Here is a 27,320-nt window from a genome sequence, read left to right as displayed (position 1 = left end):
TTTAAATTAGTATGAGTCCCAATCCCCAATTAAATGTTTTATTTATTTGATTATTTAATGAATCAATACAAATTCAACTTGATTAAGAAAATTTGTTAAACAATACTTACCATATCTATCTATCTAATCCCTATTCCATCCCAAAATTTCTCCCATCCCATACAGTTTTTTTATTTAATAAACATAATCATATTTTTTCCCCTTCAATAAGTAAATTCTCCCAACTTCCAATGCACCGCAAGGGTTTATGTGGCTGGTCGCCTAATCATGCTTGCTGGTGCAATGGCATGAAACAAGCAAACCCGTTGAGACCGTGGGACCTATCTATACACTCGTTGCTGGAGGACTAGAAATCCACATCATCCCATTGACACCTAGGAAGTGGGGGACTCGATGGGACCACATGGTTGAGTCACGTAGTGTGTCTACATATACGTCATCGACACACATGCATAGTGTGTCATCCCCTTGATTTTTAATTGTTTAAGTCATTCCCTTGATTAGAACCCAAAATCGTTTGATCGAAATTAAATCGTACGGCTTAGCTCTTTTTAGTACAATTTTATGTTTGTATTTATTAACAAATTTTGAGAAATTGTTTGTGATAATAAATTATAGACCACATATAATAATCGTTTGGTTAGTATAAATATAATAGATTGCATAATGAGAAATATGTTTGGTATGCCTATTTATAAAATAAATTATCTAAACTTTTGATATTTCTAACATTTTCAGTAATTTTATCAAACATATTAGTTGCACTCTATAGTCTTTGCACAAGCCTTTGTGCATGCCCATACGCTCAATGCCTCAATCACCCATTGCTGCCAGTGTTGTTACATCGCAAGCCTTCATAGAACCGGCAGCATATTAGCAAAACCCATTGCCTCTCGTCCAACTATCCTCCATCATTGCTGCCCACTTCAAGCCCATCATATATCTGTCATTGCTGTCCAAATCAGAACGTACACTCATCCATGATTCCATATACCCGCCTCTACCATTGTTGCACGCTTCATCACCACATCGCACCCTCATCGCTATGCATCCACTTAAACAACCGAAAATATCATTTCTCCTCGCACACATGATTGTAGTTCACAATGGATTTTCACTGTTGGCTGCATCGAATCCAACATCAATGCACTCAATCATTAGCGAATAAGCTAAAGCAATTAAGGAAGGTATTTTGGAAGCAATTGGTTTATGATATTTTCGCCTTTGGGTAGAATCAGACAACCTAGAGGTGATTATTGCCCTTTCAAATGATTCCAGCTGTATTCCTTTTCAAATCCGGCCTATCACAGAGGATATCAGGTTCATGTGTGCCAATCCTATAAAGTGTTCATTTTCTTATATTCCAAGGGCTGTTAACGGTATTGCCGACACCCTTGCAAGGAGAGGCCTGTCCATCCGGTGTAGGTCAGTATGACCTCAATCTACTCCTTGGCTGAATCAACTCTATGAAGTTGATGCCTTGACTTGAAACCAGTCATTTTTTCAATAAGATTTTGCATTACCAACAAAAAAAACATCAACCCTGGTTGAGGCCTTTCGTCGAACACTTGATGCATTAGACCGCAAAATCCAAAGCCTTTAGCGTGGGATTTAACCCAAATATATTTCTTAGATGACAGATCATAATAAACATTGAACACCGAGAATCTCTCTGCCAACTTTGATATCAACCCAGCTGAGGCTCATTTGGACGAAGAAACGAAAAACAAACCGGAATGGCACCTGGCAGCCCTATAATGGTTGTAGTTTACTGTTTTATAAAAGACAAAGATTATAGCTGTGTGCATGTATAGGAGAACCTTTTGCTTCTTTCCCCTCAACGGGTCCATGCCTAGAGCTTCTTTCGTTTTCCCTTATGAGAGAGAAGTTGAATGGAGAAAGGTTTCATGTTTTGATGTTAGATTAGCCCAGATAAATGATGTGTGATCCATCATCATAGCAATACAGCAGTATCCAAGAGAGGATCTAAGTCATCTTGTTACGATCCCATATCAATTTATGGGGGTAGATCATATATCAGTTTTTTATAAGAATTAATGTGGGTTGATATGGTATTGGGTTCTCTCACTTTATAAGCTGGTTTATGGGGTTGAGTTCTTCCAGGACCATAACACATCTACTCTGTAAATTTTTAATTTTTTTTCTTTCAGAATTCAAGGATTCCTTCTCTTTCCCCCTATCCCAATAGGAAACCATGAATAAAAAAGTGAGAGGATGTGACAATATTTTGATTCCGTTATAATCCTCACATAACAAACTTGTTGGAAAGAAATATGATTTATAAAATATAATTGAAATTACCCTTTTACCCTCTTTTTTTAGCTATTCCAACACGTGACTATTAAAAATTAGCGCACAAATCACAATAAATGGTTTGTGACCACAAGTCACAGATAGCTCTCATATTTTGATTTATAATAAACATAAATGAGGACTAAATAATACCAAATACCTACAAAAATATAAATAGGTCTAATAAATAAAATACAAATCAAACCAAAGAGAGCCTAAATTAAAATAGATTATGATTTTAAATGGGCGGCGCTCTTCTACTTCACAATAGAAGTGGCAGCTTAGATCCAATGGTCCATATCGAGGCACGTGTCCATATGTTGGATTCCATATCGAGGTGCTTCAGGGTGTTGGATATGACCTACCGCCTCTATTGCACAGTAGAAGAGTTGGATCCTTTAATTATTGAAATTATTTATTAAATGATGCGATTGACACATTATTGAACCAAGTATACATATTAAACAATTCAAAAATAACGGATTATAGCATTACACTTAAATAGCAACTCATGCTTATCTCAACTAAATAGGGTCGACTACATGTAGTTGATTACCACTATGTAAGTTAATTTTACTTATTATTATCATTATTTTATTTCTTAAGTCTCAGTTTGGGCATAGATGTCGGGTTCAAACCCAACAACATCAAAGTTCTTTATTGAGCTTAAAATTTGTGTTCATTCTCAATAATGCCCAAAACTACTAAATCGAAACAATAACTTGAAATGCAATAAAAAGAACCGACAAAAGCCTCTTGACCGAAACAACTTAAAAACGCTCAATCGGAATAATTTCTTAAATGGTTTTGCTTGGGTCATTGGAACAAATCCAAATTGAACCAACACCTATACTCATACCACTATGTTAACTAGTAAAGGGGTGTGGATTTATTTTAATGGTTTAGCCTTTATAAGTTTATTAAGAGAGCCTATCACATTGTGTCACATGGAATGATGATATCGCGATTACAATCTTTAGATAGTTAATGAATGATCTGGGTTAACAACATATCAAATTTTAGAGTCTATCGTAAAGGTGTTAATCGGTTTGGTTTTGGTGAATACGATGTGGTTCGATTTGGTTCACATTTATTTGGCTGAAACCAAAACCGCACCATTTACTAAATGGTTGCACTTTATGAAACCGCAACTGTTTAGTAAAAGGTTTCAGTTTCGCGGTTTTTAAATAGTGTCGATTTCACTGTTTTGAACAGTTTTAATCGTGATTAATTCCATATGGTTTATAAACGGGTAGTAATCGGTTTACTAGTTTATTCGCATGTTTACTCAAATTTGCTTTTGTTGATAAATGCTTCAATCTTGTATCAAATTAAATGAAGTATTGAACAAGCAAGAATTTATCAACATAACTACATAATAATAGTAAATTATTGAATAGACTGTTAGACAATCTTTATGGTATTTAATTGTTACCTAAATTAAACCATTATGTTTTGTTAAAATAACCAAATATTTAATCGTTATACGGGTTAATTGAATCGATTTTGACGTTTTAAACGGTTCGGTTTTCACATTATCAATTCGGTTTGAACTCAACGATTTAAACGGTTAACACCAACCCAACCCATTTAATTAATCAGTCTTAAACTTAAAATCATAACCGAACCATTTACTAAACGGTTTTGTGGTTTCGATGTAAACGGTTTGGTTCAGTTTCAGTTTCAAATTCACATCCTTAGTTTATAGCAGTCAAGTACCCTCCTATGCATTGGCGTGTATACCATATATGTCCATGTAGTCTTGTGGTTCTCGAACCATTATTGTGCACACTTTAATACTCGTGGTTTTTATACCTCTATTTAACCACTTGACAAACTTTGTTTGGTTTGAAAATTTAAATGTAAGTTGGGAACTTTGAAGCCTACATATCCTCAAGATTTGGACGAATCAAAATCTGCCACATGGCAAATATTTAGACTGCCCAAGGTGGATCATTCCAATAATTTTGCCTAAAAATTAAATAAATAAATAACGATTTCTATACTTACCTTGTATTCCCACATTATTATTATTATTGGTTTTTTTGTTCCCATTGCAAATAACATTGGAATATGAAAAATGATCTTATCAACCTGGTCCATTCACCTGTGATCACTTTTATAAATGGAAAAATACTTGTATGGCTGCTTGTTTAAGATTAGGAATAATTTTTGGATTAGATGTTCAAACCTACAAAAATATGAAATTCGAAACCTTAAAGTCATGATCTATGAGATTTTTAAACATATATCAAGAATCTCACAAAATTTGAACCTCAACAAATTTCGTTGTGAAGTCCAACATAAATAAAACTCATTGAAAAAAATAAGGGACAAATAGACCTTATTATGTATGCATGATAGGCTCAATTTTTTTACAAACAACTCACCCAAAAAATTATTAAGTCAATAGTTATTTTCAAAATATGACTCCAAACAAAAACACATCACCCTCCCCTCTTATTAAAAAAAAAATAATAATAAATAAATAAATAAATAAATTACCTTGTACATAATAGCATGTTTAGAATTAATATCTTCTCAAATTGTATCAAATTGAAAGAAATTGTAAGTTTTCTCCTATAACTTATGAGAGTTCTTCAACCTAGAATGAGAAAGCAAGTAGTTGGCCACTGCTTGAATGATTGTGAAATTTTATTAAAAAAATCATATATTAAAAAAGTATTACATTTATAGCATTTTGTTGCGAAACTTTTTTTGGTAGGCATCACTTATGATTTTTTTATTTAATTGAAAGAAAATAAATTCATCAAGAAGATAAATAATTAAGTACATCAAATGTCCATTTCGTTGTACCAAAGTGGGAGTGTTTGTTGCATCACTCATGACTTTGTATTGCAAAACAACCTACTCAATTATAATTACACACATGCAACAATTTTTTATTTTTTATAAAATGATATGTTCAATTATGTATGTGCTTTATTCTAAAATCATTTAAACTTATATGGGATAATATTGATTGAATTAATTCGAGGCGTGGTTAAATAGCCACATATAATATCAATTGGGAACATAGTGATTAACATGTTATGGTAATACCATAAAAGACAATTATTTAAGATCATAATAGTTGAGCACACACATATCATTTTTTAAATATATATGGAAAAATATATATGAACCATCAGGGTACTCTATATCCTTTACATGATTTTTTAAATACATATTTTTCCTATCCTAGAAAATGAATATAAAAATCACAATGAGGTAGCTTAGGGTATTTTGGCAACTCATATAACATTTTCCTGTATATATATATGTGTGTGTGTGTGTGTGTGTGTGTATAGTGTGCATCTTGTTATCATTAGGTATGGTTACATTCTTTTGTAACCAACATTGATTATAATAATATTTTCTCATACATTTATGGTAAGCAGAGATCGCTACCTTGTTGTGTAGCCCCTACACTAGTGTGTGGTCCAATAGGAGCATGCATAAAGGTATCAACAATGATTAATTTTTGTGATTTTTACAAAGGATAGGGCAATATTTCCACACCTTTTTGTATCAAGGTGTAGGGTTCGCATGAAGAAGTAGCATTCTTTTGGACAATGATAGGGCGATATTTCCACACCTTTTTGTATCATACACATATTCTCACAAAGAATAAACCACATAGTAAAACAAAGCATCAAATTTTTTTGAAAATTTAAATTTAAAAAAAATGATTGGATGAAGAACATTTTTAAAAGATAAAATATGTTTATAAAATGATTCACCATGTAATTGAGATAGGCCACTAAAATTTATTTATGGTCAATTATGAGGCATCCATCCTATTGATAAATTTATCACATTGCCATAGCATGTGGAGCAAAACAAGCAACTCCGAATTAAGATCATATAAAAAAAAAAGTGTTCCTATTCTTTAATGGTTTGTTTTCACATAACTCTCAAAGATTATATTTACTTAAAAAAAAAAAAATTGTTAAGGATCTAAATCTAACTATATCTGTCATTACGCAAAATAGTCCATTGGGATGTCATCAAATGCTCATATGAGTTAATTAACTTAAATTATAACATAAGGTTGGAAGGAAAAAAAAAAAGAAAAAAAAGAAAACAATTATAGCATTTGGTTGCAAAATCATTTCTCCTAGGCATCACCCAAGACATAGATGCAAACCAAGATCTTCAATTAGAATTACATTTGCAGTATCATATGTGTTTTATTCTTGTGTCAATCTTAGATTGCCTGTATTGAATTTCAGATTATGGCACCGTGAAGTTGTCAAAAAAATAGTGGTTTGAAAAGAAAAAAGGAAGAGTGGTTAAGAACTTAAAATCATTAACGGTGTCTCTTTGGCTCATAATCAATGTGATAGAACCATTAATAAATAGAAAATATTATTCATGAGTGTTAATAGCATGAGTATTTTATAATTAACAATCCAATATATCACATCCGTGACGCTTTAAGATATTATGTTATAGACAATAATATATGGTGATTATATTCGAGTTAATTATATATATGTTGTTACCAATGTTGGTGTAAAGGTATAATTTTACATTTTAACCCTTTTAGTGTAATCAATTTGTTTTTATAATGAGGATAAAATTATGTCATTTCAAATATGAAATCGTAAAAAATATGTAAGACAACGACAATTTTTGAGAATAACATAATGGTAAGTCGCTTTTAAATTATTTTTAAAACATATTTTTACTCATAACTTAAATAACTTGTAGGAATAAACTAATAATCAAAAGAAGGTTATAACTTATCATTTCACAACATTGATTAGTATACATTTGGAGGGATTGGGGACTGATTAATTCACAATTCAAGCCCCCAAAGACTTATAACATATTTATAATGAAGCTAGATATGGTGCATAGACTTCCTTGCTATATCAAAATGAACAAATGAATAAATACGGGGAAATGGTTATCTGAGCCGCCATTGGGACATGGTCTGTCTCCTCTTCACATGAAATGACCTCACTACCCTATTCTATACAGGTCCATTTCGCCGCATCTCATTGATATTTGCCCTATAATTATTGTTTATAATCTAGGATAGTTCCTTATCCACAATTCTGGTATTATATTGGAAGAGTTTTCCTGAAATATAGGAAGAATATCATGTGCAGGTAGAAAGATAAAGAGTGCGCAAGAATTTCACCATTTTTATTAATTTGATGTTGAAAAATCCATGATCTAGTGATTCATTTCGGAGGATTGAACCTTCTAAAATTATTTATTTAAAAAAAAAATAAAATGCAAAAGAACATATGCCAAGAAGCACAAAAGACTTGGACACATAATGAGTATTTAAGTACTATTTCTACATCTTCTTGACCAAAATCACAATAGTATGAGAAAAATAAATGTAAAAGGCAGCATAGCGTGGCTTCTGTGCCTAGACACAAAGTGGGACGAAATGATTGTCTCGCCCAAAAAGCGAAAACCTAACAGTCCTACCCCTCGAAAGCGAAAACCTAACAGTCCTACCCCTCGCTATCAATGCTTCAATGTGACTTCCATTGACCCCACGCTAATGTAGAGGCCACACTCCCTTTCATGGAAGAGATATAGAGAATCTTCCCAGTTCCCAAGTGGCATAACCCAAAAGCCCCACTAAAATCTAAACCCCAATAGTCGTACCATCTACTTAAGTAATAAAATGCATATGAGTAGGGTATTTTTGAGATTTCACAACACAACGACGAATCACGACTCACGACTTCGAAGAAGTGGCGTCAGACACCGTAAACAAATTGCGTAGACCATAGGTTATATTTAGTTTCTTTCCCCGTCAAATAAAAAAATAAAAAAAAAACCATTTATCATGTTTTTTATGTTTATTTATATATATTTTTAATAATATTGAAAATCATTAACAACTCTCAGACTCTATCGGACATCTCCATTTTTCTCCGCTTCAGAGTTCAGACAGTACATGTCTCTCTCTATGTCCTTATTTACCATTTCTTTATTTGATGTTTCGTCTCTCCATTTCTTTTCTTTCTCTAACTTCGCTGTCTCCTAACCTGAGCTTTGGAAATTCTCTAAATCCTGAATCTTTAGTTTCATTTTTCCCTTTCTATTTAGCTTTTATAGGGTTTCGTTTTCTTCTCCTGGATTCAACTAACCAGATAGTAGATGGATGCTTATTATTTAAGGTTAGTGATTTGAAATATTTATAATTGCAGTAATATGTTATTTGTTCTTGAATTTGTGTGTTTTTTATTTTTTTAACAAATGGTTTGAATTCGTAGATCTGTGTTGGATTACTTGAGTTTCTTTAGTTGTGATGCTTGAGTAGATTACGCAGTTGGCTGGTGCGCTTGTTTCCTTGTTTGATTGTTGTTACAAAGAAGTTAGTTTGCTTGATATTTGCGTTTGAACTGCACTCAGTGGATCCAACTGAAGTTATTCTTAGCTTTCCGTTGATTTTGTGATATTTATAAGATTTGTCTGGTTACGGCAGTTGAGTTGACTATGGAACTGGAGAGATCTCAGTACTGGATTGAAAATCATCTTTCATTTTGATTGGAGATGGGCTTTGAAATTTAGCTTGGTTCTGTGGCATGTCAAAATAAAATTGAAAGTCTTCGTAAAGTAAAATCTTTTGATGGTTTAAGAAGATTTTGAAAATTACAGCTAAATCTATGCCATCAACGGAATTATATGAGTTTGTGGCGCTTGTACTCTCAGTGTATCCCTTTTTAGGTCAGTATTGAATTCATCTCTTGTTTCCTTTGATATTTTTTGTCTAATTGCGGAAAAGTATATAACCTATCACTTGGCATAGGTATATATATCCCAGTGCATGAATGGCAAGTATCTCTTCCAATAATATATATTCTTTTTGGGGCTTATTTAACTCACTAGAAATTAACTCTCCAAGCCTTATCTTAATGACTTGGGGTTGGCCTCATGAACCCTACAGATAAATAGTGGCTCTGCACCCCCTCTTCTCCCTCATACAATAATCAGAGGCTCCACCCCACCTTGATGTACTTGAATCTTTCTCTCTCTCTCTTTCTCCTGTGACGCAGGGAGAGAAGGTGCAACTTCATCGGCTATTGAGACAATATCCTTACTCAAGAATAAAAAAGTCTTCAACGCTCAGATCAGAGTCTTTGTGGCGGACTCTAATGTTCTGGATTCATTGTTCTACACACGAGTAAATGTAGATCTTTACTTAAAAGGAAATACAAGTTGAGAATCTGAGAAAATCCAAGATTTCAGCAGCCATTGATTGCTCAAAATGCACCTTGCCACCATTCTTCCTCATTTAAACGTGGAATCCATGTATCGATCCACGGGTTAATGCTGCGGCCGTGGCCAACTTGGATAAAGAGATCCTCAAAGAGGAGATCCCGAGCTTTGAAAACAGTTTTCCATCCCCAAGAGGCATTGTGAGGACAAGTGGCATAGAGGAAGTCACATGAGGGGAAGTATTTTGCTTTCATCAGGCGGCCCCATAGGGAGTCACTTGGGGATAGGAGTTCCCACACGCCTTTTTAGCAAGCAGAGAAAGATTCATGTTGGTGGATAGCCTAAAATTTAAACCACCCGACTTTTTACTGCGACAGATGGAATGCCAACCATTTGTGGGAACCAATGACTTGTCAATCACAAGCATTGTAGGAGATTACCACCACAGTAATGCTTGGTGGTACCCAGTCAGCTACCATCCATCCTACCAATATTGTGTTCAATCCATTCAAGTGTCGAGGCTTCTACCTTGTAGCATTTGCTTTTGCATTTGTGTGTGTGAGAGAGGTTCACCAATCAAACTTCCCTTTAATCTCCTTTCCTTAAATGAGGTCTTCTTTTAAGGGGGAGGAACATGGTAGGAATATAGCTCATCTGGAGAGTAACTGAGAGTAACTACTTTCCCAGTACATGGTGAGGATCCAAGCATCTGGACAATAAATGCGCTCAACCATCTTATAGATTCATATCTTTAATTAGTAACTTCAATCGATCCCTCAGTCTGAGATTTCTGAACGTATTGGTGATTGTAGATATCCAATTCCTTTCAGAACTTGGATGACAGGTCTTATTGTAATGGCTGTTCATCTTATTTGTTTTTAAATCTATAGCGATCCAATAGGTGCCACCTCAGCTGCTTGATGAAGAGTTGCTGGATATACGACACTTAGTGATGTTATGTTTGTCAAACTATGCACACGTTCATTTACATGCATTGTTTTTTAATGTTATTGTAGTACTGCAGTAGAGCACCATGTGCCTTCTTTCTGGTCCACTACCTTGTAGGTAATGGATCTATTTTCCTGATTCTAGAATAAGTTTACTTGGGTATTGAATCCATAGATTAAAATTTTTTCCCATCCTTCACTAGTTTCCTTTCTGCTTCTCCAAGCACTTTGTCTTAACTTGGGTAACTGTGTGACTGGAAAAGCTGATATTTTATACAGAATCACATGCATGTCTAGATGATGGCAAACATGCTAATAGCATATATCTTTGGGTATTAGTTATCAGAAACCAAGACTTCGTGATGTTCAAAATTTCAAATATTATGTTAGTATATGTAGTTATATATGATACTTAAATGATGGACTGTGAATAAGAATAGGTGATGATGTGGTGTTAGAACAATTTTCTCAGGGGCCATGTACAAATATTTTGAACTACATTGCTTGCAGTTGAAAACACCTGTAGGTTGAACTTAAGTCAAATAATTTTCTTTTCTTCTATTTATAGAGCATCCACTTGGAAAGTCATAGTTTTCTGTTCCACTCATAGAGCATCAAAATGACAATAATGGTATTTTTGTGCTTGGTCTCAAGTAACTCTGTAATGAGGCAAGTGTTAGTGTGAATCTTGGAGATTATCTAATATCATCAAAGTATGTCACGTTGATCGTTTGATGGCTATCTTGTCTTCATTGGTGCACAAAGAAGTAAGTGATGTAAAGCTGAGTTCGTAGGGTGGACATTTATTGTTGTTTGTTGTATCTAAAGGGTGGATGTGTGATGCAGATTCACACCCTTGGACCGATCTGTACCCATCTGGGTTTTCAGACGAAGATGAGTCCGATCCACATTTGGTTATTTGGTCTAGTAGGATTTTGGGAAATCTTATTTATTTGGGAATATTATGCAATCTTTTATTTCAAGTAGGATACATAGGAGATATTAGTTTCTTTATTTATTTTAGTTTTCTTAGATTGAGTTAGTTTCTTATTTAGAGCTGGTTTCTAGTTTTAGTAGTTTTATTTCCTTTAAATACATGTGTAACCAATGATTGAGGACAGATTGAGAAGGTGAATTTATTTGAATGAGAGTTAGTTTGATTTGTGCAATGTGTGAGGTGTGATTCCTGTCATTTTCCCCCTCCATTCTAGTTCTTCCCTTCTTCTCCAAGGCCCTCCATCAACTTAGTATTAGAGCCGAAGGATCCCCATTCCTTCCCTTCCATCTCTCTTTTTTCCCTTTCCATTATCTGTTTTGGTTTCTACCGAGACTGAGAACAACAAAAAAAAAAAATCTCCGTTCAAACAGGGAATCGAGTCCTTTCCCTAACCCTCCTCTATCTTCCATCAACTCTCCCCTTTCCCTAACCACTTCATTGAACCTGTTCCTCTTGAGGGTTCTACTAGAGCAATAGATTTTTTTTTTCCTATTGCCCAAACAGAGGAGCCGGACCAGTACCTCAACCCCTTCTTTCAAATCCCAGTCCCAACCCCCACCATCGTCTTCTTTCCTAACCCCTTCGAGCGACTCCTCCCCAAGCCGTAGGGTATCGCTAGAAGCCAAGAAGACGACGACGACGAGATGAGAGGGAGGAAAACAGAACCAGAAAAAAAAGAAAAGAAGAAAAAGAACATACCTGGTTGCTCCTGCTGTCGAAGCCATGCTGTCCCCCTTCTCACATCGTGCCATGGCTCTCCAGCTTCCTCCTTCGCTGGTTTGTGGTTTCCATAGCCAAGAAGGAGAATAAAACCTCCTTGTCGGTACAACTCCCTCCCCACGATCTCCTCCCTTATTCTTTCTTCTTTAACTTTATGCTTTCCAAGTATACCCCTTCCAAGACCCCTTTATTTGTCCTCTCTTTAATTACTTTTTGCTTATTTCTCATACTACCCTTGTGTTTGTCATTTATTCCCCAATATCATAACTTTTCCTCTTTTTTTTTTCTTTCCAAGAATACCCTTCCCTATCATACGAGTTGCTCCTACTTGTTAATCCTATTGTTGGTGTTTCACTTAATTACGGTTCTGCCACCCTTATTTAAAACTTCAGATTATTTACAGTCCTGCCATTAATTGCTTGGGTGAGGTGATATTAGTTTGAGAAGAGCTCTATGGATCTAACTCTCTTATTGGAAATCCGTTAACAAATGCAATTGATGTGAGAGAAGCTCAAGGAAATCCAACGACACTGCACGGACTTCAAAGCTCAAGCTCACTCTATCTTCAATTACGTGATCTTATCCATTGAGCAATAGGTAGACAAACCAGAAGATGAATCACCTATGCTAGAAGATGAGATGGGACCATTGGAAGTTGATATTCAACTTGTGGAAAAATTTAAATCTGTTGATCTCTTCAGTGAACTGATCGATTTTATTTTTCCGAGACTACTTCAACATGAACTTTGCGTCGTGGATTTCATAGCATTTGATCATGGTTTTGATGGTGAATTCATACAGGCAAGGATGGATGCTGACTGATTGGTGTTGATTCTCTAGTTTTACAAAACTCGTGGACGAGTTTTCTCAACACCGGGGGAGTTGATGCAGATTCGCAGCCATGGACCGATCCATACCCATCTGGGTTTCCAGACGAAGATGAGCCCGATCCATATTTGGTTATTTGGTCTAGTAGGATTTTAGGAAATCTTATTTATTTGGGAATATTATGTAGGAGATATTAGTTTCTTAATTTATTTTAGTTTTTTTAGACTGAGTTAGTTTCTTATTTAGAGTTGGTTTCTTGTTTTAGTAGTTTTATTTCCTTTAAATACATGTGTAATCAACGATTGAGGACATATTGAGAAGGTGAATTTATTTGAATGAGAATTAGTTCGATTTGTGCAATGTGTGAGGTGTGATTCCCGTCCTTTCCCCCATCCATTCTAGTTCTTCCCTTCTTCCCTAAGGCCCTCCATCAATGTGCCACTTTTTGTGTTATTTCTATATTATCTTTACTTTCCTTTTCTCAATAGAATTATTGATTATCTATCAACCAAAATACCTTTACACACATTTGTACACCATTTACACATTGAGACACTTTCTCACAAAGGCAATAAAATGAGGGATGTTCAACTAAATGGTTTGGTTTTGTGCATAACACTCTACTAGAGAGGAGTCGTACAGTGCAAGTTCAAGGCTATAGAAGGACAAGAAGAAGGTTGAAAAAGAATTGGGTGAAAATGGGGAAGTCGTGGCAATTTACGAGTTGTAGGAAGGATGGGGCCTTAGATAGAGTGGAACAGTTGAAAAAGATTCTTATCTCTGTGCCAAATTAGTCAAATTAAGACTTTGTTGTTTTCAGTTACATAAATTTGCATATGCATGGTTGAGTCTTTAGAATGGTCCTAGCAGATCCTGATCTTCACTTCTCGATTAACTGACAGGATGTGAGTCTGAAATATTGATCCACATAGATAACCATAATATTAGCTGCTAGCTTATGGGTTTTTGAATCTGAAATTATGAATCATATCCAAATCTGGATTAGCTGATCTTAAAAACAATTGTACGTTCATACAACTGCCAGAGATAAATTTTCTGATGTTTGCTGGTAGAACTTCAATGGTGCATTTGCATGGTTAAAAATAGTACTTTTATCTCTTCAATGTATGAAATCTTACTTTCCGTTGACAAGCTAATACTGATTCTCTTTCCACAGGCTCTTATTTTGCACAAGTTCTTTCTCAGCTTCATTGTTAACCCTGCTTGCTCAGAGTCTGGAGTTGATAGGTGTTGCCATCAACAGGTTCCTTTTTGATGAGGTCTTCAAGTGTTAACAATTGGATGTTCTCATTGTATTGAATGTTTCATATCTGGTCTGGTGGTGTTTGATTTATTGTGAAATTGTAACTTCTATCTGGTGAGTATTGAAGTGGAAGACCGCATCGTCATTTCTGTAATATATTTTAACCTAAAAAATGCCTTCATGGTGGGGGAAGTCTTCATCCAAAGAAGCAAAGAAAAAATCAAGCAAGGAGAGTTTTATGGATACATTACACCGAAAATTTAAACTTCCATCTGAAGAAAAGGGTAATATTAGATCACCTGGATCTTGTAGACGGCGTAGTGATACAGTTTCAGAAAAGGGTTCTCAATCCCGTGCTGCATCAAGATCTTCATCCCCCTCCAAAAAAGTATTACGATGTCAAAGTTTTGCAGAAAGGCCTCATGCGCAACCCCTTCCTCTTCCAGGGTTGCACCCTGCAATCGTAGGACGGACAGATTCTGGAATCAGTGTATCTACAAAAACGAGATTGGAAAGATCCACTAAGCCGTCGTGTTTGCCACTCCCAAAACCTGGTTGTATTCCACACAGGCCAGATGTAACGGATGTTGATGGAGATTTGGCCACTGCGTCTGATTCTAGTGATAGTTCAATTGATAGTGATGATCCAGTTGACTCACGCCATCTTAGCCCGCAGACAACCGACTATGAAAGTGGGACCAGAACGGTGAACAGTCCTTCCAGGTGAGCTTGCATGGGAACTGATTGCATATTTTGATGTTTCTTCTTACCTTTTCTATTTGTTTTGTTTTGTTTTGTTTTTATTATTATTATTATTTTTTATTTTCCATAAATCTTAATCAAAGTTGCCTTGTCTTTCTGAAGCACGATGCACAAGGACCATTCCCCTATCATCACCCGAAAGAACTCAGTAGAGGCGCTGAAGCCAACTAATTTATCGTTCAACAATCAGATACTTTCTACATCACCTAAACGGGGACCCTTAAGCAATTATGCACCAAATTTACAGATTCCTCCGCGTGGTGCTTTTGGAAGTGCGCCAGACAGCTCGATGTCAAGCCCTTCGAGAAGTCCTATGAGAGCATTTGGCACTGATCAAATTTCTAGCTCCACCTTCTGGGGAGGAAGGCCTTATCCAGATGTTTCATTACTTGGATCTGGTCACTGCTCAAGTCCAGGTTCAGGTCATAATTCTGGGCATAATTCAATGGGAGGAGATATGTCAGGACAGTTATTTTGGCAGCACAGCAGGGGAAGCCCCGAGTGTTCTCCAATACCTAGCCCCAGAATGACAAGTCCAGGGCCTAGCTCCCGTATACATAGTGGTGCTGTCACTCCTCTGCATCCACGGGCTGGAGGGGCAGCCACAGAATCATCAACAGGCTGGCAGGAGGATGGGAAACAAAGCCACCGGTTGCCGCTTCCTCCTATAAATGTTTCTAATTCTTCCCCTTTCCCTACGCCAAGTTCACCTCCAATAATGTCCTCACTTCCACGAAGCCCTGGAAGGGCAGAGAATCCAACGAGTCCTGGTTCGCGATGGAAGAAGGGAAGGCTACTGGGCAGGGGCACCTTTGGACATGTTTATGTTGGTTTTAACAGGTTTGTATCTGAAGGAGTTGAATGCTTGCTTGCACACGCGCGCACACACACACAAATGCACCTGCAAGTTTGTGAATGCATGCATCCATTGAGTTTTCATGAGGATTATGTACAAGATATTACTGTTTGCCTTCTGCCTGCATTCTCATTTTTTGTAAGTAGGTAATGATTGAATGCTTTAGTCACTTCATTGATTATCATGCACTTGAATATTGTTTGGTTGGTTTCATCAGTGCTTTATTTTATTCTCAATCTAATAACCAGTCTGAGGCTGTTTAAAGTTATCGTGATTGGATGCATTTGCCCTTATTTTGTTTCATAGTTCTGTTAATTTTAAAAAATGATTCACATTAAAACATTTCTGTTCTGTTCTGTTCTGTTGCTATTATTTTAGTGAAAGTGGTGAAATGTGCGCTATGAAGGAGGTTACACTATTTTCAGATGATGCGAAGTCAAAGGAAAGTGCAAAGCAGTTGGGACAAGTAAGGGTTTTATTTTACTTTCTAAAAATTAATCTGAATTTCCCTTAATATAGATTTGTTAGGAGGTTTCTGGTCTGAACTCTGAATTCTGAAGTTAGTTTTCCCCCAACATTTTTTTTTTGCTATATGTTTTGGTGTGAGAGCTACTCAGTTCTTGAAGTTTATTATGGCAGGAAATTGCTCTTCTGAGTCGCTTGCGGCATCCAAATATCGTGCAGTATTATGGTTCTGAGACGGTAAGCATTCTGTCAGTTCTGGACAGTTCAGAATGCTTTCTCTGTATCTTTTTGGTTCAGTTTTATCATTCATTCCATGTATGGCTAATCATGAATTGGTTGTTGATGATTTGTTTGTACAAGCTTGATGTTGTTCTCTTTAATGGCATTGTTATTTAGAAAATACCTCTTCTTGTCATTATTTGCTCAACAAATTAATAGTATTGAGAAGTTCTGGTTTCTATCCTGTGCGTGTGTGTCGAGGGGGGGGGGGAGATAATGGGGAGATAATGATGATATTTTTGTTATCGGAAATCAGTAAATGAAAGTCAAGATTGCTTTGGGAAACTATTCTTGATGGGTAACAAATGATTTTATTGCTGAAATAAATTGCAAGCAATATAAGGCATATGGTACAACAACAATGAGAGGCTGAAGTGTAGGACCTGTGTATGGGGCTTCTCAGGAGGGTTACATGGTAATGATTCAAGTACAAAGGTTGCCCCATTAAGCTTATCAACCCACGAATTGGCTGATCTCTTTCTCCAAGAAAAGGAAAAAGAACACGGATCACTGTACGATCTGGCCTTTCTTGTATGATAAGAATATTGCCAAGGCCTAGTGTCATTGAGTAGACAGATCCAATCACCGATGATGAATCACCTTTGATCTCCACGTTCATCCATCCTTGTGAAAAACAAAGCTTGAAACATTTGATAATTGCCTTTGATTCTGCATGATACTCAACTCAACTCAGCTCAGCTCAGCCTTTTCCCAACTTTATGAGGTCGGCTACATGGATCCTATTTCTCCCATCAGCTCTATTCAAAGCCATACAAGATTCCATTCCTAAGCTAGACATGTCTTTCCTCACCACTTCTCCTATGGTTATTTTGGACCTACCTCTTGTTCTTTTAGCTCCTTCAATTGAAATAAATCATTTCTCTGTAGTGGAGCATTTAAAGGCTTCTGTAGCATATGTTCAGGCTATCTCAGATGAGTTTCTCTCAACTTATCATGAATAGGGTCAATGCCCAGGTTTGCTCTAATTGTTTTTTCTTTATTTTATCTTTTCTAGTTTTACCATTTATCCATTGTAACATCCTCATTTCAACCATATTAATTTTGTTTAAATGTTTTCTTTATTGCCCAACATTCAGCCCCTTACGTCATTGCTGGTTGCATAACTGTTCTATAAAATTTCCCTTTGAGTTTTAAAGGGATACGTCGATCATACAACACTTCGGATGCATCCCTTCATTTCATCCACCCTATTCTAATTCTTTGCGTAACTTCATCCTCTGTTTCTCCCATTTTTATTCATAATTGAACCTAGGTATCTGAAGTTATCAATTTGTGGTAACTCCTTGTCATCAATTTCCACCACCCCACTCTTAGTCCTATCGTTACTAAAGCTGCACATAAAGTACTCTGTTTTTGTTCCACTTATCTTGAAACCTTTTTTCCAAGGTTCTCTATAAATCCGACTTTGCATTTATCCCAACATTTGTTTCATCCACCAAATATCATCAACAAAGAGCATACACCAAGGGATCTGATCTTGATTGTCTCATTTTGACTTTGCATGATGGAGTCACTGATACTAATGGGGCTGGAGAAGAAGACCAGCGGTATATCTCCATAATGCTTCCTGCTAGCCCGCCCAAATACCCAATAGCTGCTGGCCCAGGATTGCCTAAGGAGCTCTCATCAAGGATTACGTTAATTTGCCAATATATTTGATATTATATCACTGATAGTCATATGTATGAGTTTCAAATATATTGTTTGATGCAGATAAGTCACTTAATAAGCTTATTTTATTGCAAATAAGCCTTTGGTTGGTTATGTATGTGTTGGGTCTTTGATTCCATGGGTTCTCTTTGTAATAGGTCATTTTAATGAGCCTAAAATATGGGTAGAATGTAGGAAAACGAGATTTACTTAGTTTATATAGTCTTAGACTTTTAGTCTTGATATGTTTTGGTGGTTTTGTTTGAGTTCAACTCCATGTTGGAGTCTGAAGTGTCTTTTAAGAGTCCTATTATGAGTCCAATTATGTTTTTATTTGGTGGACAAATAGCTTAAGCCCTAAGCTAAGTAAGTTTCCTTATTTGAGTTTATTTTCTTTGTTATTTTAGTTTCCTAGTCAGTTTAGGCTTCCCAATTAGTTAAGGATTGGGTTAGGCCTTTCCTTTTTAAGGTATGAGTCTATTTTGAATCTTCTATATAAGTTTGTAAGGGGCTACAACATGATACACGAATTTATTAATGAAATTGCAGCTTTATGCTCCCAAAATTCTGAGAAAGAATTCTTCAACAGATGAGATAGCTGAGGGAGTGAGACCCAGGCTGAGATAACTATTCTCCTATCCCCATTCTTCCCTTCATTCTTTATTTTCTGTTTTATTCAAACATTTCATCTGTCCCTGAATGTGATTTTTATTGAATGTACCAAAGATCCTACCTGGGATTGGATCTTACATTATTGTTCCTTCTGATTGAAGTGTAGACCCGTAGATATTTCAGTCTTAATTATTTCCTTTTTCTTTGCTCGCTGTTCTTATTTTATCTATTATTTATTTTAATGATCTGATTTTTGAAACTATTTTATTGAACAGGTAGATGACAAACTGTACATCTACTTAGAATATGTTTCTGGCGGCTCCATCTATAAGCTTCTTCAAGAATATGGACAGTTTGGTGAGCTGGCAATACGCAGTTATACTCAGCAAATTCTTTCAGGCCTTGCATATTTGCATGCTAAGAATACTGTCCATAGGTCAGTGTAGTAACTACTTTCTGTTGGTTTTGGTTAACTAAGATATGACTGTTGTTACCGCTTTCAATGACTATTGTCTCAGTTCTGTGTCTTTATATATCAGCTCTCTTTGCTGTACAGGGATATTAAGGGAGCGAATTTGCTTGTAGACCCCAATGGACGTGTGAAGTTGGCAGATTTTGGGATGGCAAAGCATGTAATATTATTTTTTCTTTTCCTTTCTTGGATTCATTCCATTCACCACTATTCCCACTTTCATTATGTAGTCAAACAATGTAAGCAATTTCTAGCAAATCTGTTGAAATTGCAAAAATATTTCTGTTTCCCTAGGGGTTGAAATCACCCCATGTGAACTCTCTAACAATGGTCATATCTCAAACGATTACCAACCAATTAAATGCTGGTTGTGAAGTAATTTGTGATGAACAGAAGCTAGGGTAGTGGCCTGTCGGTATTATTTGCTTCTTGTTTCGTTCCAGTGTTGGTGCATGTTTTTACACGGTTGAATCCCTGCTCAATGCCTTTTATTTTATGGTCCCTGTTTGATTTTCTGGTTAAGCAAAATCTTAATATTTCTTCCATCATTGCAGATTACTGGGCAATCATGTCCCTTATCTTTCAAGGGAAGCCCTTACTGGATGGCACCTGAGGTCAGTACATTTTCCTTTTCCTGCCCATTTCTGGTGGTTTACAACACACTTTCCAATTTCTCATTTCCATTGTTTGTTCAGGTTATAAGGAACTCAAATGGTTGCAATCTTGCTGTTGATATATGGAGTCTTGGATGTACCGTTCTTGAGATGGCTACAACAAAACCACCATGGAGCCAGTTTGAAGGGGTCAGTAGTTGCATATCAGAACTGGAAGAACCTGAAAATTTTCATATATATATATATATATATATTGTTGTTTGTCATAAGTTGGCCCAAGTTTAGTTGTTTCTTCTATAAATTAATGTAAAATCCATTTTTTTGGGTTCTTATACTGATATTGTCTGTCCTTTTGCTATAGGTTGCTGCCATGTTTAAGATTGGGAACAGTAAAGACCTTCCAGCAATACCTGATCATCTCTCAGAAGAGGGGAAGGAATTTGTGAGGCTGTGTTTGCAACGCGACCCGCTACATCGTCCTACAGCTGCTCAACTTTTAGAGCACCCTTTTGTAAAAAATGCGGCACCACTGGAGAAACCCATTTTGCCCTCTGAGCCCGCAGAAATACCACTCGGAGTTGCTGATGGAGCGAGATCTCCGGTATGGATATATTTCTTGCCTGCCTTGCAATGTCTTATTTACTTGTTACTGATATGTTCATGTGATAGGATGCATTATAATCGTTAATTCTTGGAATGAAGTTGCTTGTGTTTCTCAGCAGTTTCTGGCTTCATAAGAACTTTTGTGCATCACTTTGCGTGTTCGCTTTTTTGTGGGACCTGAAAATAGGTCTACAATCTTCGTCTTGTAACGTACGCAAATAGTTAGGATGACATTTTCTGTAGATCACCATAGGTGTAGTAGCTATTACATTTGCTGAACAGTAGTATGTCTTAATTAACATATTGACAAATATTATCAGATACACTTTTGTCTCATCAAGCAAGAGAGAGTTTCTTCTATTTGAACTTGTTCCAGCTTTACTGAGCACTGAACTTTGAGACACGGCTGCTGCCTTGGCTCATGAGCAATACAGAATAGGTGGTAGCATTAGAGATGTGAATGCTACAATGCTGGTCCATAACTGGGGCTGGCATTGGATTTGTTTGATGAAGAGGATTTATGAAGTTGATTGTGTTGGGTTATTCAGCCATTGTAATAGGGTGACTGCAATCATTTGTTGTAGCTTCTTGAAGTAGTATCATCTTCTTTGGCATGATCCTTCTTCAGTACCTAGGAACCCTGAGTTCTCTGGGGTTTTTCTCTTCCCGTGACATTGCAGATGAATTTGGTCAGACAAAAGATCTTTGGCCTACGATTTTTTATGGGACATATATGACTTAGTAGTTGGTTGATATTGGTATCTTCTGTGTTTTAGCTTGCTTTGATTTGGTTCGCCTCCTTTCTGTTGCCTGTTTATATTCGATCTTATTTCACAACGATGGTAGATTATTATCCTTTGATCATGTAAAAAAGCAAAGGGATGTGTGCTTTATTTTTTTGTATGGGGGGGGGGATGGAGTAGGATGAATTCAAATCCCTTCAAATCCCTTGGGGGTTGGGGCACGGATGAAGCCCCTTGGGGGGGGTGTGGGTGGGTTGGATGTTAAGATGTATGGACAGAGAAATGAACCATCTTCTTGCTCTCAATTGTCTGTATCAAAGGAGAACATTCTTCTTGATGATGATGACGACCACACAGGACCTTTCTTTTTCATGAGTTCATTTCTGTAGTGTCTCAGGGAAGGTTTATTTTGACATTCCAGTATTTTCGTTTTGCGATCTTTTTAATGGAGCAGGGGCTAGTTTCAGTTTTTAAGCATTTATTTTCTGTGCTTCTACCCCTCACTCTCGTCTCATGTCTTTGGGACGGGGGTATAAGATTTATAGACAAGATTGTTCTAGAACTATTCTTTCAGAAGTGAATTCCTCTTGAAGATATGTTTCTAATCTGGGGAACAAACTGCATTGAAGAGACTGAATTGAACTTTCAGCTTTCAATTTGTTGCAAAATTCACCAGGCTTATATGGAATCTACCCCGTCTGGTGGAGGGCTGGTTAGAGGAGAGGGGGATGTCTGAGAAGAAACTCAGAATTGCAGGGGAGAGAGAAAATCCTCATGAGAAGAGAGAGAGAGAGAGGGGGGAGGGGAGGAGAATTGCAGAGAGTCACGCAGGCTTCCACACAACTGAACTATTCATTCTTTCAATCTGAAAACTTTATTGTGGTTAGATGGTATGAATAGAAGAAATCAAGTGACTCCTACACTCTTAACTCTAATTACGGTTGGTGTTGGCATGAAAGAAGCCCTGGCGCACCACCCTACTTACCTATGAAATTGGTAAGTCTCCTCAGTGTTTAGTAGGGCACTACCATTACTGTTGAGTGATATTAAAAGGATAGTAGGGCAGTTCTCACTACTGTGGAGTGATATCCAATAGTATCAGGTTTGGTTGGTATTGGTGAAATCCACCACAAGCCTGACTCGTTTACTTGATAACTGGGTGGGTTCTACATTCCTAAAGGTTATACCAGGCCAAATGTCTCACAGCATGATGACGAAGGGCATAACCCTATGCAAGTCCTGGGGTGTCCCACTTAATGATATCACTAGGCAAAAGCAATGTGAACTGGTTGTTCTGGCGTTGTATTCTTTTGGTACTTATTTCAAGAGGAAGACAAATTCTATTTTTCAAGTTATAAAGATCTCTAAAGCAATAAACAGAAACATAAATTGTTGTAATTAATAACTGAAACTTGACAAATCTATTGCATGTGTTAAAATATTATTTTATTAAAATTTGTTAGGTCAAACACCAAGAAACATGTAAAATAAAGAGATAATAGATCCGCACGACACAGAGATTTAACGAGGTTCACACACCATGGTGTTGTGCTACGTCCTCGGGCGAAGAAGATGTTTCATTATGCAGAAGAGAGATTACACCCAAGCAGCGGCGAGAAAACTCTCCCTGAGACCCTAGCTTGAAATATCCCAAAATGCAATGACTTTCTCAACAAGCAACAATACATTATATATATTCCAAGTCGCGGGTCGACCCATCGGGTTGCTGTTGATCCGGTCGAACCAGCCCCTGCACCCCCATACGAGATCTGTAGGCCCAACCCCTCTGCTTCCATCTCAGATCTCAGAAAACTTCTCATTCGGGTCGTTGTCAAAATATGTCGGATCAGGTCAATCTTCAAAACGGGTCAAGAATTCCAGACAAACTTAACAAAATCATATATTCATAATATATGGTAAATGTTTATGTTTTTGTTTTAAATTCATAATAAATAAATGTATTTAAGTTAAGACACTGGATGAGCTTAAGGGTGGGCAATTTTTTCCTGGGGGGAGAATGGGGAGGATGGTATTCATCTTTTCATGAGTGTACATGTAAAAATACATGTAAGAAAAACTTTTTTTGGGGGGTGGGGGGCGGTAGCCATCTTTTTCCAAAGCCTTTTTATTTTTTATTTTATTTTTTTTTGGGGGCGGATGGGGAGGGTGGTAGCCATCTTTTTATGAAGCTTTTTTTTTTGGGGGGGGTGGGGGGGAATAAATCTTGACCTCAATGATGATCTCTTGGCAGCTCCTATTCATACAGTTATATTCAAAGTTTTCTGGATTCTGATGTTGGAAATGTTTTTTAGTGCACCGGTAAGGAGTGTGACTTTGATCTTTGGGCCATGGGCCCTTTCTGGCACAAATTTTCTTGGTGGAAGTGGTTATAGTTTGGGTTTGGACTTTAGAGTAGATGATTAAGATAATAGCTTTAATTGAAATGGTTTGATGAGTGGAAGTTTTCAAGAAGATAATAATTGACAACGAGGTAAGAGTTAAGGGTGGAAATGGCAATGGTTTTTCCAGGCTGTTATAGCTTGAATCTGTAAGTTTGGTTAGAGCTTCTTCAAATGCTGAGAAATGCTTGAGGTCTGATCTGAAAGCTGGAAGAAAGATTCAAAACAATGATCAAAAGGTTAATAGGCTTGTGCTACTATGGCTGACTTTTCCCAAGCATGAAACTTAGTATTGCATCCTCTGGGGTGTTTTTGGCTTCAGCTTTAGTGTTCTACGAAGGCTTAAAATCTGTAGAGCCTTTTGTTCGTGGTTCATTTCTTGTCCTACATTGTCTTTGGCTTTGTGCTTACATGCATGGGTTTATATGACCAACTTTGTTCAAGTAAAAAAATGTTTCTAGTTTTTGTAAGTTTGGATGTTTTATCTGTTGATATTGCTATGGTCATCTCTCAGGGTGTTGGGCATGCAAGGAACCTTTCTTCCTTGGAGGCAGAAGGTCTGGCAATTTATCAATCCAAAGGTGCCAAAGGTGGCCCAGCATCCAGGTCTCTCCCTCTCTACAGACCCAAAACTTGATTTTTTTGTCGTTCAAATGTTATAAATTTCCATCTTTGATTTATCCCTTCATATGTTTATTCGTTCTTACTTTACTCCCCCTTATGTTGTATGCTTTGACCTTTGCAAACCTAAATTAAACATATATTTACATATTTAAGATGAAAAATATTCCTGGAAAATATGGCCTGGGATGTAACTTAAGGCACACCTTGGCTTCGTGAAGGTATCTCCTAGGTGTCAAGGCAGATGGCCACGACTATGGTTTGCCTTGGCACCATCACAACTATGATTCTGTTTATTATCAGATGACATATTTCTTGTGTTATCCTTTTAATATTTACTCTCTGTTCCATGATTTCTTTTATTTGTATGATTTTGAAATATATGCCAAAGGCTCAGGCCTAGTATCCAATTTGTTTCTGATTATTTTCTTAGCACCAATGCAAAAGAAAACCTCAAAATCTATTCTGGTTGGTTGTGATAATTACTTTTATTGAATGAGTATTCTTTTGATGTCCAGTGATAATATGCTGAGGAACATATCATGTCCAGTATCTCCAATTGGAAGCCCGCTTCTCCATTCAAGATCTCCACAACATGTGAATGGAAGGATGTCCCCTTCTCCTATATCTAGCCCCCGTACCCCTTCTGGTTCGTCCACGCCTCACACCGGTGGAAATGGCGCTATTCCATTTCATCATCTGAAGCAGTCAGCTTACTTGCATGAAGGCTTTGGGAGCATGCCACGGTCCCCAAACAGTCTCTATGTCAATGGTTCCACTTATCATGACCCCAGGCCTGACCTCTTTCGGGGGATGCAGCCTGGATCTCATGTTTTCCGGGAACTAATGTCATCTGAAAATGATGCTCTCGGAAAGCAGTTTGGAAGGCCTGCTGTCCATGGGGATTCGAGGGAATTGTATGATGGTCAGTCTGTGCTGGCTGATAGAGTATCTCAGCAGCTATTGAGGGATCATGTGAAGTCAAATCCATCTTTGGACCTTAGTCCTGGCTCCTTAATGTTACGCCGCCATAATGGTGTCTGATTCCATCTTCTGAGCATATTCTTTGGAAGGTTGATTTATAAACATGTTAGTGGGCAAAGAAGGTCCATTTGTACAATAAGGACCCAGATTGGAAAATTCTGGGACAAGGCTTGATCTTTTGGAAACCAAAGTGGCCAACAAGAGGTTTCTCGTTACGGCCTCTCTTCGGTTTCTCACTTGGTAAGAAATTTTGCTATCCTAGTTCATGTTTTTGATGCCTGAGCTATCTGTGCTCGATTGATTTTGACATGTGGCTATAGCTGGAACGTGCTTCAAGCTTTTAAGCTTTTCTGCTGGTATCAAGCTCATTGTGTTTTGCTTTGTCAATTTCTGCGGAGCATGAATGCTTGAACAATTCTCGAGTCACTTGACTGAACTTTAAACTGGGCATCTTATTTTGGAGGGATCCACAGTTTCTTACAGTTTGGGGGGTGGGGGCCTGTGGGATGGATCCCTGTAGTGAAAAGAACTGTATATTTTAGATCATCATACATATGAAGAGGAGTAAGTTGGAGAATCATTAGCATTTGGACTTCATTTTTCTTTCATTTTGCCTTCCCCCCAAAATTTTAGTCCTTTGCATTTTGGTCCAAAACTACTTGTACAGAAGACGGGAAACTGGATTTTGGGGTCCAGATTTTGTTAAGGAGGCAGTCGGCAATTTGCGAAGCTTGTGCTGTTAAGTTACATATTGCTTGATTTTGGGTCGGTATTAACTGTTGTAGACTGGTCTATCTAATTTGTTCTATGTACATCGTAACTGCAGTAAATTGAAGAAATCTGATTCCATTTCCTCCATGTTACCTGAACTTTAATGATTATTACCAGCTGCCTTATATCTGGAGCATTGGTGAATTTGCAAATAATGTCTTCGAGTGAATTCCTGAAAAAGATTTCCATTCTGTTGGTATGTTTCGAAGTTTCAGATTAATTCACAAACTTTTGACTCTTAAGAGTGTTGAAACATGATTTGAATTTGATGCGCTGCAGAAACCCAAACAAGAATTCTTTCTCCTGGAAAGGGAAAAGTGAACTCTTAATCAAGAATGAGGAAATGGGTACAATGGTCAGATGATTTCATTGCCCAAAGTCTTATGTGCTTGTGCCAAGGTTATGGGCAACAGTATAGGCCTGAGGATGTGAATTTGAAATAGAAACCGTTTATCAAAACCAAACCGAGCCGAGTTGAGTCAAGCAGTTTAAATTGAAACAGCAAAACCGTTTAGTAAATGGTTCAGTTCTGGTTTCAAGTTTCAGGTCCGATTAGCTAAACGGGTCGGATTTATTTTAACCGTTTCACCCATTGGTTTCAAACTGAATTGAAACCGTGAAAATTGAAATGTTTTAATCGTCAAAATCGATCCATTAACCCATATAACGATTAAGTAACCAAGTTTTGGAGGTAATATTTTTTCTTTTAACCTCGTATGAAATTCTTTGGACATTAGTTTTATATTCTAAGTAATTGTTTTCTTTCTTTATATAACTCAGACGGATGAGGAAGAATTATTTGAAGCCTTGGAAGATGTGTTTTCAGAGCCATCTAATCCTATTTTAGCATCATCCACCACTACTACCGATGTTCATTAATAGTTTTGTTTGTCTTGCACTTTCTCAATGTAATATTTTCTTTTATTTAGTTGTTTGGTTGTTTTAGCCAAACATACTGGTTTGCATTTCACATTTTCAAGTTTGAATCGTTTATCACCAAAAGAAAATTTTAGTAAACATTCGAATAAACTAGCAAACTGATTGCTGACCATTTAGAAACCGTATGGAATAAATCGAAACCGAAACCATTTAAAACCGTGAAACTTAAACCGTTTACTAAATGGTTGTGGTTTCAGAAAGTGCAACCGTTTAGTAAATGGTGCAGTTTTGATTTCAGCCAAATAAATATAAACCGAATCGAACCA

At 36.8% G+C, this 27,320-nt stretch overlaps 1 protein-coding gene across 1 annotated transcript; it reads left to right on the top strand.

Annotated features, from left to right (window-relative positions):
- Nucleotides 1-8,173: 8,173 nt before the first annotated feature.
- On the top strand, nt 8,174-26,202 carry LOC122090571 (mitogen-activated protein kinase kinase kinase YODA). Its single transcript, XM_042660215.1, has 12 exons — nt 8,174-8,465; nt 14,177-14,986; nt 15,128-15,865; nt 16,260-16,347; nt 16,521-16,583; nt 19,184-19,344; nt 19,465-19,540; nt 19,935-19,994; nt 20,076-20,183; nt 20,356-20,595; nt 24,254-24,345; nt 24,879-26,202. The coding sequence occupies exons 2-12, from the start codon at nt 14,436-14,438 to the stop codon at nt 25,402-25,404; spliced, it is 2,703 nt and encodes a 900-aa protein (XP_042516149.1). The 5' UTR covers nt 8,174-8,465; nt 14,177-14,435; the 3' UTR covers nt 25,405-26,202.
- The last annotated feature ends 1,118 nt before the right edge of the window (nt 26,203-27,320 follow it).

This window comes from Macadamia integrifolia, chromosome 2, assembly GCF_013358625.1.
Source record: "Macadamia integrifolia cultivar HAES 741 chromosome 2, SCU_Mint_v3, whole genome shotgun sequence".
Lineage (NCBI taxonomy): Eukaryota > Viridiplantae > Streptophyta > Magnoliopsida > Proteales > Proteaceae > Macadamia > Macadamia integrifolia.
The sequence above is the reverse complement of the archived record's forward strand: the minus strand, read 5'-3'. Positions and strand labels throughout refer to the sequence as shown.